We start from the raw sequence: 17358 nt of genomic DNA, 5'->3' as shown, positions 1-17358 counted from the left end.
GTAAAATACTCCCGCTGTCTCAAACTCGCAATGTGATTGCACCTCTTTCTCGATAGCATCTAAACTGGGAATATTTTCTTTATCTAATTGTATTTCAAATTTTGTCTGAATTCAATAAAAATCAATTGTTGAAGAAAAAAAAAAAAAAGGAAATTACATATATAAAGTAAACTTCTAAAGCTATATTCAGGAGGCGACTGTCAATACCTCCAGAGCTAATAAACATAACAGAAAAATGAATACTAGTGCTGAGGTCAAGTGGCATATAAACACAATATATTGTGGTAATCCACAAATCATAATCACATTTAATAAAATTTCGAACTGATGGTAGGGTTCGGCCATGGACAGTTGTCAATAAGGCACTGCGCAGGCTGGTGGTGGTTCCATAATTGTGTGGGGTGTGTTCATGTGGCATGGATTGGGTCCGCTGGTCTGCCTCAACACGTCATTGATCTGCAACTGCTACTTTGCACTGACGACCATTTGGCAGGAGCGTTCCGACGAATGGTGTGGCCGCCACGTTCGCCTAACGCAGGGGTCTTCAAACTTGGCCCTCCAGATGCTGTGGAACTACACATCCCAGCATGCACTGCACATAGTTTTAGCATGCTGTTATATCAAAAAGGTGGCAGTGCATGCTGGGATGTGTAGTTCCACAGCAGCTGGAGGGCCAAGTTTGAAGACCCCTGGCCTAACGTGTACCCAATCGAGTACTTATGGGACGTCCATTTGCACCTACAAATATCGGGGAGCGGTGGGAAGCTATGCAGACAGCATGGGTCATCCCTGGGTTACCCCACATGCATCTATCCTCAAATCATGCCAAGAACTTTGTTACTTCGGCACAAGAAATATCTACTCCTAAGTTTCTAGTACACTATTCGCTGTTTGCAAACTGAGACGTAAAACTGAGGAAAAAGTAGCACAATAAAAAGGAAATCGTCGCAACAGTTGCAGTTGAGAAAAAATGATGCAGAAAGGGAATCGCGCGAGGCATCTGGGACCTTATGGTGCAAAAAAAGAGGAGCACACATCTGTAGGGAATACAGTCAATATCCCAGCAAAGAGGAATTCGGCACATAGAATACCGGCACCTGCCAGAATCCCAGCGCCAGTATCCCGAAGGGAAGTAGCGGGGTTAGGGGGAGGGTTAGTGTTAGGCACTAGGAGAGGGGTTAGAGTGCGGGGAGGTTAGGTTTAGGCACTGGGAGGGAGGGTCAGGATACTGAACGACAAGTGTCAGTATCCTAATCCGGTTGGGATTTTGACCACCGGGATCCAGAGCGCCGGCATCCCGTACCTAACCCCATCTGTAGCATTCCTTGCTGGTTATCTAATTAATTGCTTGGTGTAAATCGCTACTCTTGGCTGCTTTAGCAGTTAGAAGATTCCAATTCTCAACAAGCACATTTCTCATTATCACCTGAACTTTCATTGACGAATTTCTCAATTATCTATCCAATTCCTCATCTTGTCCTGCAGGCCTATAAATTATTCCTATTCGAAAAGATTTTCTAGACCCAAATACTCTGTCCTATTTACATTGATCTGTATTAAACTTACTTTTATTTATAACTGGTGAGATAAATGCAACCCCACTTAATTGTTTACCAAATCTGTAGTTTAAAAAGAGTTTAAATATGTGCCAGTCCTAGTTATCATTGTACTATGAGTAATAACTATGCTATCTATTCTTTTCCTTAACATAAATGAAATCCGTTCACAGAGCCTAGATTTTCTAAACTCAGTATTTGTACAAAGCCTTGTACCACTTTTACTTAACCTTCCATTATTAACTATACTTTCATCATCTTTAGAATAAGATTATTTTAGCTGCCAACAATATGCTACTTTTAACCACAAAACATCAAAAGAAAGTTCTCAATTAGAAATGTATCTCTAGTAAGAGGATACAAGCAGCTTTAACTAAAATTATATTACATTTTATGTGTATAGATATATATATATATATATATATATATTATTTATCTTTGACAGCCAGTAGGGACCACTTTTAATCTTGGTATCTTGTCACCCAACACGTTTCGTCATAAATGACTTCCTCAGGGGTGTCTTTAAGATATAAATGGGGTGTCTCAGTATCAAAACAAATTACAAGTACAAAAATAATACTTTCATCAACATAATTAAAATTCCAAGCAGATTTTGACTATATGTGTAAATATACACAATTGATCCAAAATACATTTTCCCAGTCAGTCTTGGCTGAGAAACTTGTTTGATCCTATGCTAATAGTAAGTAGTTAATGTTTATCCCTTTATGATATTAAATAAGAACTGGTATAGTCCAAACCATTAATAAAAGTGATTGTTTCTTAAGCTTACATTGTCAGCATCCTTAAATTAATTTTCATGGTGGATATATATTCTCGGTAGAAGTAAATAACCAGTCCTTAATAAGTAAACTTTTTCAAGGTTTACTAATATTGTAATGTGCCAATTATATATAGGTAATTACTTTATCTGTACAGAGATAAACTAATAAGGCCAATTGTCAAATGACAGGTGGTAACCAGAATTGCACCACAAATGTGATTATAGGGCCCAACATATGAGTTTGGAGGCATACAATTATCTGAAGTCCAATTGTGATTAATACATACAACATTGCAGTAAGTTCTGAAGCTATATTTACCAGCATCTAAAGGAGTTCTACAGTTGACTATCATTATGAATGCTTGTCCATATTTTACATGTACTAGTTGTCTTAATGTATACCAACATACTTTACGGCTAAGAGCTTAGCTTATGAATATTTTTTAACTCATGCTGTATGTTAGAACGGTTTGAAAAATTTATTATAGATCAATTATGTATATGTACATATTTATTTATTACCAGTTCTTTATATAGCGCATACACATTCCGCAACCCTTGACAGAGAATACTTGTCCATTCACATCAGTCCCTGCCCCAGTGGAGCTTACAATCTTACTAGGGTTAATTTTTGTTGGGTGCCAGTTAACCTACCAGTATATTTTTGGAGTGTGGGAGGAAACCGGAGTACCCGGAGGAAACCCACGCAAGCACAGGGAGAATATACAAACTCTGCACAGTTAGGGCCGTGGTGGGAATCTAACCCACTGTGAGGCAAGAATGCTAACCATTACACCGTCTGTGCTGCCCATACAGTCAAAACCAGCTTGGACTTTTAATTATGATGATTAAAGTATTAGGTTTATACTTGTAATTTATGTTTTGATACTGAGACGCCACATTTATATCTTAAGATACCCCTGAGGAAGTCATTTAAGATGAAACTCGTTGGGTAACAAGATATCAAGATCCAAAGTGGCTTGTCACTATAAAGGGAGACAGCAAGTGTACCAACATCTGTCCCACAATGTTCAAAATGTCTATGTATATGCGAGATTAAGTTTTAAATGTGATTGTGTTTTGTTTTTTAAATTAAACTGTACTAAAAGGAAATAAGGTTATTAGTTGTATTTGGGTGAACTCAGGTTGAAAAGGTCTCAGTGGGCCCGATAGGAGGAAAATAAAATTCACCATTATCACCTGACAACACTATGTAAAAGGGACAAAAATTATACTATACAAAGGGGGAATTTGATCCCATATAGAGTTGTATAATCCAATATAGGCGCTCACCAAAACAACATCATTGTCAATTCCATAGACTTTTTCTGGCAAAGGACCTTTTTGGGGATTAGCAGCCTTATTTGACTATCAGATCATTTATACCATCAGATGATTGCCAGTCACTAGCGCAAATATTAGTGTGTATAATATGTATATTGTGTGTGTGTGTGTGTGTGTGTGTGTGTGTGTGTGCGCGCTGCGCGTGCGTATATATATGTATACATATATCTACATATATACACACACATTTATGTATACATATATCTACAAGTGACAGAATATATGTAATAAAAAAACAGTTTCAAATAGGACTATGAATCTAAATGTATTCATATATGCTCATACATAACACCAACACTAGACAATGTTTTTTGAAAAGTTCAAATTTTAGTTCTTTTGTGCTTTTTGTTTAGTTTTCTGCAAAACAAAAACTTCTGTATTTTCTTCCACAATTTTATACACAAAACAAAAGTGCAAGCATAAGGGAACGACTAATCTGAGCCAAAATGAGGCTATGGTATTTTTCAACTTACTTGTGCCAATTCATAATATCCAGCCGAACACGCCAAGTAAAGAAGACTTTCTCCTTCTTCTGTGTACTCATTTACACTTCTACCTTCATTAAGCAGCTTACGAACGGCATTTACATCTCCATCTGAACAAGCTTCGGCCAAACTCCTACTGAAACAAATATTTGTTTTTTTACTTTCTCATTTTAATTTGGTCATTCCTAGTCTTATTTCTATAGGAACCCATTGACTACAATTTATCAATTTTTTTATAAGTACATCGGAAGGAAAAGATCTAGCCTGTAAACGTAAAAAAATTTGATTGCAACTCACCGTAAAATCTCTTCTTTGGAATCCATCTGGGGGATGCCATTACTTCTGGGTTATGCATAGTGAGGTGAGGAGTCAGAAAAAAGCTAATTGAAAACTGGCCCCCACCCCCTATGTAACGCCCCCCCCCCCCCTCTCTTACATCCAAAGCTCAGTCTTATGTTTAACAAAGTTAGAGGAAGACCTGAGAAACCAGAGACCAACAGGTATCTAGTATGAAACCAAAACAAGGGAGGAATCCTGGACTACCCCCATATAGACTACAAGGAGGAGATTTTACAGAGAGTAAAAACCAAATTTCCTTTAACATTCATCTGGGGATGCCATTAAATCTGGAATATACCAACAAGCCAATTAAGGGGGGGGTGGGGGGGAGCAGCGTTGAAACCTACCGCTCTAAGAATTTTCCGTCCAACACTGGTGTCCCTTGCACCTAATGCAGGGCTCTGACAAATCCCAGGGGCCATGTCAGCCATGGCTACCAGATTTTGCTGCCTGGCTACCAGATTTTGCAGTGAGGGAAGAAGCAGATCCTCTTCAGCTCTGGCGGAGATTTGTGCCTATAGTATTGCGGTGTTCATATCATGCACAAGGAGTGCATGTGCTGAGTGTCGCCTGCAGTGACTGCTGTGCCCGTCCCGGCCTGCACGGACTACTCCTCTCCATCCTGGCCTGCTCTGATCCCTGTTGTCTGTCCCACTCTACGCTGATCCTCCTGTACGTCCTGGCTATCTACTGTCTCCTGCTGCATGGAGCTCTCAGGTAGTAGGGTCTATGCGTTGCCAGGGATTGCGTAGTGGCTTCAGGGGGACAGTGGTGAGACCGTGATGGGGGGGGGGGGTTAGTTCTGTTGTACTTTCTGGCACCAATGTTTTATGTGAAATGTGGTCCGTTTTTACTGTATCCATTCAACAGTGACCATTTTGTGGACTAGTATAGTGTATATATAAAGGTTGCCTAACACACAGAGCTGTGCTCCTTACTCCTGTAATTTTTTTTGGGGGGGGCAGTGGTCTGGCTCCTACAATTTCATCCTAGAGTTTAGAAAAACTTGTCAAGGCCTAATGTATGGAAGCATTAAAATTTTGTAAAAGTGTGTATGGATGACCATGTAGCTGCTTTGCACAGCTACTCAACCGAGGCACCATGCCGTACAGCCTAAGAAGCACTAACAGAACGAGTCGAGTAGGCCCGAATTCAAGCTGAAACAGTCACATTCAAGGACAAATAGATGCCTGCCGAATGGCAGAAGTGACCCATCTAGCAATGGATACTTTCGAGGTAGGCCAGCCTCTTTTTGGTGCAATCAACACCAACTGGGAATCCGTACTGCTCAAAGACGCAGTAAGCTCCAAGTAAATGCGTAACGCACGTACCACATCCAACAATGCTAAAGAAGAATCTTCATTAGTTATTGAAGATTGGTGAAAAGCTGGAAGGACAATATCCTGGTTAATGTGGAAAGCCAAAATTTGTCCCTTAAGAGAGGATAATCTAAGCCCCTTAACCAACCCTGAAAGCGGCGTGGTGCTGTAGAAGCCCTGGGGAGACGAGATCCTCTGAACCTTTCCGGTTTGAACTTATGTTGTTCACACCAAGAAATATTTATCTTCCATATACGATGATAAATCTGGGAAGTAACTGGTTTGCGAGGCTGTATCATAGTTTTCACAGATTCTAAAAACCCTTTGGCCCTCAATATATTGGATTCAAGAACCATGCCGTCAAAGCCAAACTAGACAAATTGGGGTGACGGGCATGGACCCTGAAGCAACAGATCTGGACGCAGGGGCAGATTATATGGAACGTCTGCCAACATGGCCCAAAGAATTGCATACAAATGGCAAGCAATTGGTTTGGTAGCGGACAAGGATGAAATCTGGCAAAAGAAATGGCTTCGAATAAAGCCATTTTTCCCAGTATCTGCATATCCCCGAGAACTGAGATAACTGTAAAATGGTCCTTATTCTGGATTCAAGATCCTGAATCTTTGCATGTAGAGGAAACACTCCGTGACACTGGGTGTCGAAGACAAGACCCAAAAATACCATGGAATTAAATTTGATTTTGAAAAATTGATGATCCAGTCGAATCTCTGGAGCATGCCCAAGGCAATCTGAAGATGTTGTTGCAATACAGCCATTGAGGATGCCCTTAGCAACAAATCGTCCACATAAGACAACACATTTATCGCCCCACTCCTGAGTAGGGAGATCATGTGTGAAATAACCTTTGTAAAGACTCTTGGAGAGGTGGCCAAATTGAATGGTAGAACCTGAAACTAAAAATGCCGATGTCCCACTGCAAATCGCAGAACATGTTGATGACCCCTCCATATAGGAATATGGAGGTAGGCATCCTTGACATCTATGGAGGCCAGAAATTCCTCTACCTCCATGGAACAAAATGACTGACCATATTGACTATTTCTAAATGGAGAAAATCATTTAACCTCCAGAGGTTGAGACTGGGACAAAATGACCCGTCTGGTTCGTCTACCAAGAAAAGACTGTAGTAGAAGCCCAGGCATTGCTGTAGTACCAGAACAACTCCTACGGAATTGGAAAGTGCCTGTATGAGAGCCACCCCACCCTTCTGCAACCATCCACCAGGAGAGGAGTGGAAAAAAAATATTTTTGGAACTGGACCCTCCAAATCCAAACTTCCCAGAATTTTAGTAAGAGGCCACCCACCAGAGGACATGTCCCTGTCCCAGTCCAATGACAGTTTTGTAAATTGACCTACTGGCTTAGCAACAGGGCGACTGGTGCCGGGGACAGTACGTTCCCTGAAGGTCCCTCTCCGGGGACCCCTATACATCCCCCGGAAGGCCTGAAAGCTTCCTCTGCCTTGAATCCGAAAGAGGCAAAGCCAAAAGGGATTTTGGTTTTGGTGTTGTTACAGAAAGTTAAGGGCTTTTTCCTCCTGTAACCCGAGAAATAATTTTATAGTTAAGTCTGGACCAAACAAAGAACCTCCTTCAAAAGGCAATGCCTCTAAAGCATGCTTGGATTCAATATCTGCCTTGCATATTTTGAGCCACAGCGAACACCTGGTGGAAATGGCCAAAGCTGAAATATGAGACTGTACTTCAATAGTAGCTAATAAAGCTTCAACTATATATATAACTATAGCTTCCAAAATCTGATCAGCCAAAGAGTTCGCTTCAGATACATCCCCTGTTTGACAACCAGTAATCATCTGGATCATTCAGGGAACGATAGCCTTTATCACCTATGCGCTGGCCAGAATTGGGCGCAGCGACACTCCTGACAAAGTGAATAAAGATTTAAGCACAGACTCATTCTTCCTAACCTATCTTTAGGAGTTACAGACTGTTGTGTGAATAATCGCATTCCTAACCAATCTAGCAATAGGAGCATCCACTGTGGGTGAAATTTCCCAAAGCTTGGTATCCTCTCCAAAATGGGATAGAGACACTTAAATTTTTTCAGAATATGACATTTTGAATCAGGTTTTAACCCGGCTTCTTTTAATATTTCCTCAAAATGTGAAAATTCTGGGAAAACAGATACATGTTTCTCCTTACGTTAAAGAAAGAAACTGAACTGGTCTCTGGAATAGCTAGATGCAAAGTCTCCCTGACCACATCTATCAACATAGAAACTCCTGAATCATTATGGGAGTCACCTTCCCAGTGTGAGGTGCCTTCCCAGTCATAATCCAATTTCCCTTCTTCCTGGGAAGAGGTTGAAGCCACTTCTCCAGGAAAATTCACTGAGGAAAGGCCTGAATTGTTAGTGGCTGTGGCCCCTGCAGACGTTACCATTTTATTTAGGGATGTTGCCATCTGAGAGAGATATCGTCCCATACTCTGGGCCCATCTGGGCTCTATCGAGTGATCAGACAGAGTAAGAAATTAAGCACAGGGTATTCACCTATGGCCTCAACCATAGACCTGGCCTAATCGGGCATCACCGGCTGTTCAGCCAAACCTCCCGGAAATTAAACCCCCTGTGAACAACCAGCACAGAGTGACCCTGGGTCCGTACCTTTTGCCTATTTATTCTCACATATTGAAGTATGAACAGTGACTGATCCCTGTTTTTTAGAATCCTTGTCTGTCTTATCCACACTGAAAAAGACAGACAAGTCTAACAAATACAGATAGTTACCTAAATTCCCATGAAAAACGTGTAGCACTGATTGAATAGCAAAAACCACGGAGAGGCAAATTTAGACTATTCAGCCATCTGTTAAATGCAAAAAAAACCCTGGGCTCTTAAAAGTCCAATTCTTTGCAAAAACCAAAAGGTAAAACAAATCTTATATAACCCTGTATATTACTGCCTAAATTCCTGAGAAAAAGTGCAGTAAAAGGTGCTTATATAACTATAAGCCCAGTAAACACCAGGTTAATACACACAAGTAAAAATCCTAGTTAACCGTTTATCTTGTTAGCATCCATCCCCCAGTATGTGCTGTAAGCTCTTACACACACAACTTCAGCCGCTCTTATCAGATTGCTGCATGGCTTTGCAGCCCCGTAAGCTGCTGAAAGTAAAACGCCTGGGGGAGGCGTGGCATCCTGTTCACTCAGGACACCTGAATAATCATAGCCTCCGGCACTCCCTGGACACTGCCAGCGGCGCGGAATGATGTAACCCGCTGCGCACCCACACATGCAGCGGTCCCGCGTCCTGGAACCCATCAGCCTCTCTCTCCCCAAAAGAGAGAAGCATATTGCTGCTGTGTAATCCCTTCCGGCGGTCCATCAAGTAAACAGTCGGCGACTGAAAGCGGCGTGATGCTGTAGAAGCCCTGGGGAGGTGTGAAACATGCCAGCTCTACATTGAGTAATAAACCCAGCCAATCTACTCAAAAGCAGTGTGCCAGGAAGCAGTACATAATGGCAATAAGGTCTTTACACATTCTGTAACAAACTTACCTTTTTGCCAGCGGCCCCCTCAGATGTGTCTGGTATGGAGAGAGAGACTATGTAGTTTGGAGACTCTCTCAGGGGCAGTCTTTACAGTGGGATACAGGGTTCACACAGACCTCTAATCTATATAGCTCCCACTCTGTTAGTGCTTGTCGCCCGTTGCCAGGAACTAAGAACCCAAACGAAACATCAAAATAAAGAAATAAAACCTAACTACAAGTGTGCCTTACTCCAAGGCACTAAAAACAAAACTGAGTTTAGGATGGAAGGGGAGGGGTTATATATAGGGTGGAAGCCAGTTTTCAATTCGCTAGTGCAGTTTTTCCCAAACTGTGCGCCATGTCACCCTGGGGTTCCTTGGGACACTTGCAGGGGTGCCTCAGGTTGGTGATCCAGCACCAAATCAAATTCTTTATGGTCAATGTAATGTAAATATGTGGACAAAATAGAAGCACAAACCTGTCCTCCACCACATAACTGAGCCCAAGGATGACAGGCAAGCACAATTTAAATCACTTTACTACATTCTGAATTTCTCAGTAACAAACTTTTGACTTAGGGGTGCCGTGAAAACATTGCTGATACACTAGGGCGCCGTGATTCAAAAAAAGTTTGGGAACCACTGAGCTAGTGTCTGACCCCACACCTAACTATGCATAACCCAGAAGTAATGGCATCCCCCAGATGGATGATAAAGGGAATACTTTTATCAAAAGCAGCCTTATTTACATCACACAGCATAGCGTTCCAGCTAGGCGGCGCCCCGCTAAAACAATCTGTAGGGTGCCGTCCCCACCAGCGGGTGGTAAAAATAGCCGTGCAGCGATTTCCGCCAGTGAATAGATGCTGGGCACATGTGCCCGGCATCTATACACAGAGACAAGGAAAACTTGGGGGCAGCCCGGCATGTCCGTAAGTGCCCGGGCATGCCCCCAAGAGAAATAAGGGGGTACACCTTAAAGACAGGCCCCCTTTTCTCATGGCCATGCCCCCTTTTCGGGCTCACGCAGAAGTGCCCCTTTCAAGGTCCGAGTGAACATTACAGCAAAGATAAGGAAATAGCTCAAACATCCAGGTAACAGAAGCAATACATTATAGGGTCAAAGCAGAAATGATTGGCACCACAGCATCTAAAAAACGCAGCCGAGGAGATAAACGGAAGCTTCCCAAGTGACTTCCAAAGACGGACATACAATACAAGATCATCTCCGGTGCGGACTTTAGTGTAAATAAATGCGACTTCAAGTAAACACCCTAAAATGCAAATAAATAGTATCCTGTATGACCAGAACATTGCCTGTCTCAATAACAAACTCCTTATTCCTCACTTAACTTGAATGGAGCACACAAGAAAATGAGGATAGTCCCCTAAAATAGTTTAGGTGTGAAAGTAATTTATTTTATTTTAAATTAAACGCTATATTAAAATAAAAATGTGCCCTGGAACTTTTCAGTTCCTATAACATACAAGGACTAATTTAATAAAACAAAATGCAATACATTAAAACTAGGCTGTTGCCAGTAAAAGAAAATATTAAGAGCTATGGTATAACATACCTCAGTTAACTTTTTTCTTCGAAGTCCATAGGGTCCACAGGATCTACCTTGGGGTATGTAGTGGAAACGATCAATTGCACCAAAGAGCTTACAGTTTTGAAGCTCCCTGCATGCACTGGTCCTCCTCCCTATATACCCCGCCTTCAGCCACAAGCATTCAGTTTGTAAACAAGTCTAATGGCAAGAGACAGAAAGAGGAGAAGGAAGTACATCGTACACAAGAAACAACATACGAAAAAAGTTAACTGATGTTACCATAACTCTAATTTTCTCCATCAGGGAACACAGGATCTACCTTGGGGACGTCCTAAAGCAATTCCCTTAAGGGTGGGGATGCTCCTGCGTAGAGAGGAGAATCCGCCGCCCAAAGGAAGCATCCTGGGAGGCAAAAGTATCAAATGCATAGAATGTGATAGAAGTATTTATGGAAGACCAAATGGCCGCTTTGCACAGCTGTTCAGTCGACGCGCCATGTCTAACCGCCCATAATGGTCCGACAGACCGAATAGAATGCGCTGCCACCTTGTTTGGGACAGTCGTACGCAGACAGCGAGCTAAAGTCTGCTTGTTTGCTAGCCAGCCTCATTTGTGAAACCCATATAATACACAAAGAGCGAATCTTATTTCCTGATGAAGCTGGTACGATCCACATAAATACGAAGGGCTCAAACCACATCCAGGAAAGCTCCCCCTGTAGACAGCCTTGAAAACTGAAAGACCAGAACTACAATCTCCTAATTTATATGGAAACAGGAAAAGGAAAACCACCTTAGGAAGGTGACCCGCCTTAGTACGGAGGACAGCTCTATCTTGATGAAAAATCAAATATGGAGAGCGACATGACAGAACTGCCAAGTCAGATACTCTACGAGCCGAGACGATAGCGAGGAGAAAAAGTGTCTTCGCTGTCAACCATCTTAAGTCCACCATAAGGTTCAAAGGGAGCCGTCTGCAATGCCTTGAGAAGTGAAGTCAAATCCTGCGTTGCCACTGGAGGGACAAATGAAGGTTGCAGACCGAGAACCCCTTCCTTGCAGGAATGTTCTAACATCCGGCAGAGGGGTAATTCTGTTTTCATAGGGATATCATACAACCCGTATAATGGTATAACACTTACCTAATAATAAGCGGCTACGTTCACCAAAAGGTATCTTTATATGGAAACACCAGACCATTGACTTGAAATGTCCCATGAAAAACAATAATTCCAATAAAAACAAGCAAAAATGTGTTTACTCCAAACTTGTGATATACAATCACAAGGTGTTCCTGGAAATCAACAAGAAAAACTACATAAAACATAAAAACATGCCCCAAAAAAGATGGTAAGTATTAGGATTTGTTCCTCTCTACTCCAAAAGAAACAGTGAACATATTCCTCTCACCACTCATACCCCAAAAAGATGGAAAATGGGGTATGGAACAGTCCTCCGGTAGTTGAAATGCCAATGGAGTTGGAAAGAGGTCAATCCTGAAGTAGATGTCCTGCACCAAATTACCAACGCGTTTCGGAATATGTTTCCTTCCTCAGGGTGTAGAGGTGAACAAGACATAATGGCTTTTATACCCTAAAACTAGGTCATGTAATATCCAACCAATCACAAGTTCTGCATCTCCAATATCAAACATTATCCTACTATATATACACAAGCAGATGTACATTACAGCAAATTGGCCACCTGTCACATTGGGTGTAGTAGATATTACCACCGGCAAGGGTGAAGATCTCGATCTTCCCTAAGGTAAGTATCTTGCTAACCTAATTCTACCCCCTAACCCTCCCTTAGGGGTGCCTAACCCTAACCTCGACCCCCGGGGGTGCCTAACCCTAACCTCCCCCCCCCCGGAGGTGCCGAGTTTTTGATGCCAGTCATTAGTACCACGCCGGGATTAGAGAATCTGGAAGTCGGCGGTCGGCATTTAGACCGTCAGCTTCCAGACTACATCCCATCGCATTGACCTCATAGAATTATACATTCAGTTTTTATACAATCAAAAATTACATAAAATATTTTAATTGGTATTCCCCAATACACGAGATGGATTTAGTAGGTCCATTTCGATGTACACATAAAGGTTTGCTTAATGAATGACAGTCCGGTTCTTTGTTATTGAATACCAGTGACACTCGTTGTCCTCGCTGTCCTCCTATTCCATTGGTGGAAAAAGGCGGCCAAGTGGTTGTCTAGGTAAACATCGACGCACCTAGCTTGCATTCCTACAGCAACGCTGTCCCGGAAGTCGCGCTCAAACCACTTACTTAACCATTTAAGTACTTATACACTTACTAAGGAAGAAAATTCTGTATTGACAAAGGGGTTAAAATTTGCCCCAATCAACTTGATAAATTTGGTACCTATCTTGACCTACAAAAATTTGTCAGAAAATTGTCCATTAAAAAAATACTTCCTCAGCACAAATACCGAAGGGAAGAGTGAAAGAGAGTTATTTAAACCTAGATCTACTTTTAATCCCACCTTTAACCGTGGGTGTTTTATTGACAGCTTTACGAGGGCAGTCAGTATGGATTTGGAGGGTATGAAAATGAAAAAGAAGCCTTATGAAAGGGACAATCTTACATATAAGGAAAGAAAGGCCCTCAAAGATCTAGGAAATAACCCAGAGATTGTCATAAAGCCAGCTGACAAAGGTGGGAGTATAGTGATTATGGACACCAGTAATTACAATACAGAAGTGATGAGACAGCTGAATGACACAGACACTTACAAGCTACTTAAAAACAATCCTAGTGATAGAATTGAGAAACTCTTATAAAATCTACTAGTAAGGTATAAGGATTCAGGTACTATCACAGACAATGAAATGCAATATATGGTCATCTCACCACCTACTATTCCAGTATTCTACATTCTCCCGAAGATACATAAAGATCTTTGTAATCCACCAGGACGTCCAATTGTAGCAGGGACGAACTCGATAACAGCTAATCTATCTCACTTTGTTGATCACCACCTACAACCGGAAGTACTTAAACTTAGGTCTTATATTAAAGATACTTCTGACATACTAAATAAGACCAAAGGCATCATATGGGATGAAGATTTTCTTTTAGTGACTGCCGACGTCAAAAGTCTCTACACCATCATTAACCATAATAAGGGCCTAGAGGCTGTCGATTATTTTTTGAAAAGGGGAGAGTTAGCAGCAGAAAAAATAAGTTTTCTTGAGGAGGGCATTGAATTTATTTTGAAGAATAATTTTTTCTGCTATTTAGGAAATTATTACATGCAAACAAGAGGAACGGCCATGGGCACTCGGTTTGCGCCCTCATATGTTCATGGGGTTCTGGGAAACCATGTTTATCTGGAATAATAATCCTTTTTTGGAGAATATAGTCTATTGGTACAGATTTATAGACGACATTTGGTTCATATAGAAGGGAGATGAAATTACATTAGAATCCTTTAAAAAAAACCTTGGAACCAAACACCTTTAATATTGAATTAATTTATAATTCTAGTAAGGTGGAAGTAAACTTTCTGGATCTTACTTTTTATGTGGAGAATAACATTCTCAAAACTCGTAATTATTGTAAAGCTACGGATTGCAACGCCTATATAGATTGTAATAGTAATCATCACATGAATTGGCTCAGAAATATCCCGAAGGGTCAGGTCAGAAGGATAAGAAGAAACTGTACGGATGTGAAAGTTTTCCAAGATCAAATCAATACATATAAAAATAGATTCATCGCTAAAGGATATACTGATAAAGAAATGGATGAACATATAGAAAATATGATCAATGTAGACAGGGAAACACTACTAAAACCGATGGGTTCTCAAGAGAATACTTCAGATTTCTTTAAGTTACCCTTTATCACTTCTTTTAATGTCCAACACAAAGAATTTGAAAAAATAATTCGGAGACATTGGAACTTACTTACTCGGGATCCTGTTTTAAAATCAGTAATTCCTCCTAAACCCAAGTTTGTTTATAGGAAGGCACCTAACATTAAGAATAAAATAGTTAAAAGTGCTATCCCGCCTAAAAGATCAGGAAGTGTGAAAACCAAAGGGTTCCATCGCTGTGGAACGTGTCTAGTATGCAGATCCTTTACTAAACAACCTACAAAAATTTAAAATTTTTATTCTAAAACTGGGGAATCCCACCCTATACCAGATTTTATAACTTGTACAACAAAAAATTGTATCTATTTAATAGAGTACATGTGGTTGGTGGGATATTGGACGGACGGGCCGCTGTCTAAAAGACAGATGGTCAGAACACCTCAGAAACATCAAAAAGGGCTTTGAAAACCACTCTTTATCTGCTCATTTTAAAGAAATACATAACAACTCAATTGGAAATATTAAACAAATGATTGGAATTAGGCAGGTGTGTAACCATTGGAGAAAGAAAGATCAGGAAGCACGTTTGGCTCAGGTAGAAATGAAATATATATTTGATTTTAATACTCTCAAACCCAATGGTCTCAACACAGACTTTGAGCTAAGATGGTTTTTATGATAAATGTATTTTTATTGTCATTATCCATTTTTAAATTCACTAGTTTTAATTGTTTGTTTATTTTCCCTGATCAAAGATGGCGGAAAGGGCCTCGCTTCACACGAAGCTTCTAGCTATTCACAAATGGCTCTTCTCTTGTGCACACACCCCTGATAACACTTATACTACTAATACTGCTAATAGTATTGAACTTTTTATTGGGGGTAGTAGCGGGAATCAAGTCCCTTTATGTGATGCGCATTTACCTCTTCCGATACCGGAAGTGACGTTTGCGTGTCACTCCGGACCGGATGTAACGAGGTTCACTACACATCCGCCTCACATGGACAGGAAGTGACGCGTGCGTGTCATTACTTACCGGAAGCTAGCCACTTCCGCGTTCCGTTTTAGCGTTATACATTGCTTTTAAGTTTTAATTATGTTTACTGTTCTCTATGCACATATTTATAAGGTCTTTTATGTATTGTATGTGGATTTTACTATTTTCTAATACTATTTGTGTACATTTTCATTAATTAATGTTGGATCAACCAATGAGATCTCTAGGGAGAGTATATATATGGACTCTACTCCACCATTCTTTACACCTTGAAAAAGACTAAAATTATAGTTGAAACGCGTTGGTGTTCCAGTTCAAGGTCTGATGCAGGAAGTGAAGCTCTTTTCAAAGACACTGCAGATCGTTTTGGGACCCCCTGTTCCTGTTCCTCAGGAAGGACCCCTATAGCGCTTTTGGTGTACTTTGTCTACACCCCCACTTTCCGGTACGCCTTGATTTTTATCAAAATACGGTGGATTTTATATGTCTTGTATTTACATGTCTTACTTTAATAAATGGTAATACACCAGGAAGGTCCCTTTCTTTTCCTTTCTTTTATGTACACGTGAGTGACATGGGATTAAGGAGACCTTCATGAACAAAGTATCCTGAACATAACGAAGCAACCCTCCTATTGTGACTACGGAGATAGTCCACAGAGACTCTTACTACACTTTTTGTTGAAGTTTTTGTCACATTGTATATGAGTATATAGTGGCAGCATTTATCATTCTTACTCTATGTCCTTGTTCTTTGTGCGCTCTGGTGACTACATTGTGTTTTATATATCTCTTTTGGGGTAATTTTAGGGATTACCTTTTGCCATCAACAGCTGCCTACTGTGAAGCGCAGATCCATATATATTTTTATTGGGTATACATATTAGATTATTATCTCCATTCGTTCTCCAATGTTAATAGGACAAATAGAATACATAAACAAATAAGTCCATAGAGCAGTGATCGCGGTGAGTGACAATATGGAGCATATTCAATTACCCGCGGGACTGCTCCCGCGAGTAAATGAGGGGTGGAAGTCCCGCAACGCGGGGTTAAGCTATTCAATAGAATAGCTTTTTCCCCGCGTCAAAAAACAGGACTTCCACGCGAGAGCACTTCTCGCGGAATCAGTGTGTTATTCTTGCTCACACGAGGCCGAATAGGGTGGCCTCACGCTGATTTTACCTCGCACCTACATGAGGTGCGAGGTAAAGTCAAACAGCGGGAACTCGCGTGCGGGGTCTCAGGGACACCCGCGCGTGGATTCCCCGCTAAATGAATCTCGTCCAGCGCGCAAATTAAACCCCGCGGCTAATTGAATATGCCCCTATGTGGGTCCCAGGGACCCACCACTTAAAAAAAAATGGGGTCCTACCTGACCATTTCTGGGTCCCATCATAATTCATGCTTTAGAGCTCCCCCATATGCCTCTCAGACTTCCACACATGCCACTACACATCCCCACATGCCCCTAAAATGCCCACCTGATACCCCCAACAGCATCAGATATGACCCTTAAATGCATGTTTTAATGCCTCCATGATCTTTCAGGTAATATGACTTGTCTATTCACAAAACCCATAGTGAATAAGTAGGCTTAAAATATAATTCCTTTAAACTGGGACA

General features: G+C 41.1%; 1 protein-coding gene across 2 annotated transcripts in view; it reads right to left on the bottom strand.

Moving 5' to 3' along the window:
- ANKHD1 (ankyrin repeat and KH domain containing 1) overlaps window positions 1–17358 on the bottom strand; it is a 396742-nt gene that overhangs the window by 278459 nt on the left and 100925 nt on the right. Inside the window, exon 4 of one of the 2 annotated variants that reach the window (XM_088451243.1) lies at window positions 4158–4305. In XM_088451243.1, coding sequence (XP_088307369.1) covers window positions 4158–4305 — 148 coding nt within the window. The remainder of the gene's footprint in view (window positions 1–4157; window positions 4306–17358) is intronic. The other variant, XM_088451245.1, reaches the window with a different exon arrangement.

This window comes from Taudactylus pleione, unplaced genomic scaffold (genome assembly GCF_031769625.1).
Source record: "Taudactylus pleione unplaced genomic scaffold, aTauple2 ptg000025l, whole genome shotgun sequence".
NCBI lineage: Eukaryota > Metazoa > Chordata > Amphibia > Anura > Myobatrachidae > Taudactylus > Taudactylus pleione.
This window is presented reverse-complemented; position numbering and strand designations above follow the sequence as displayed.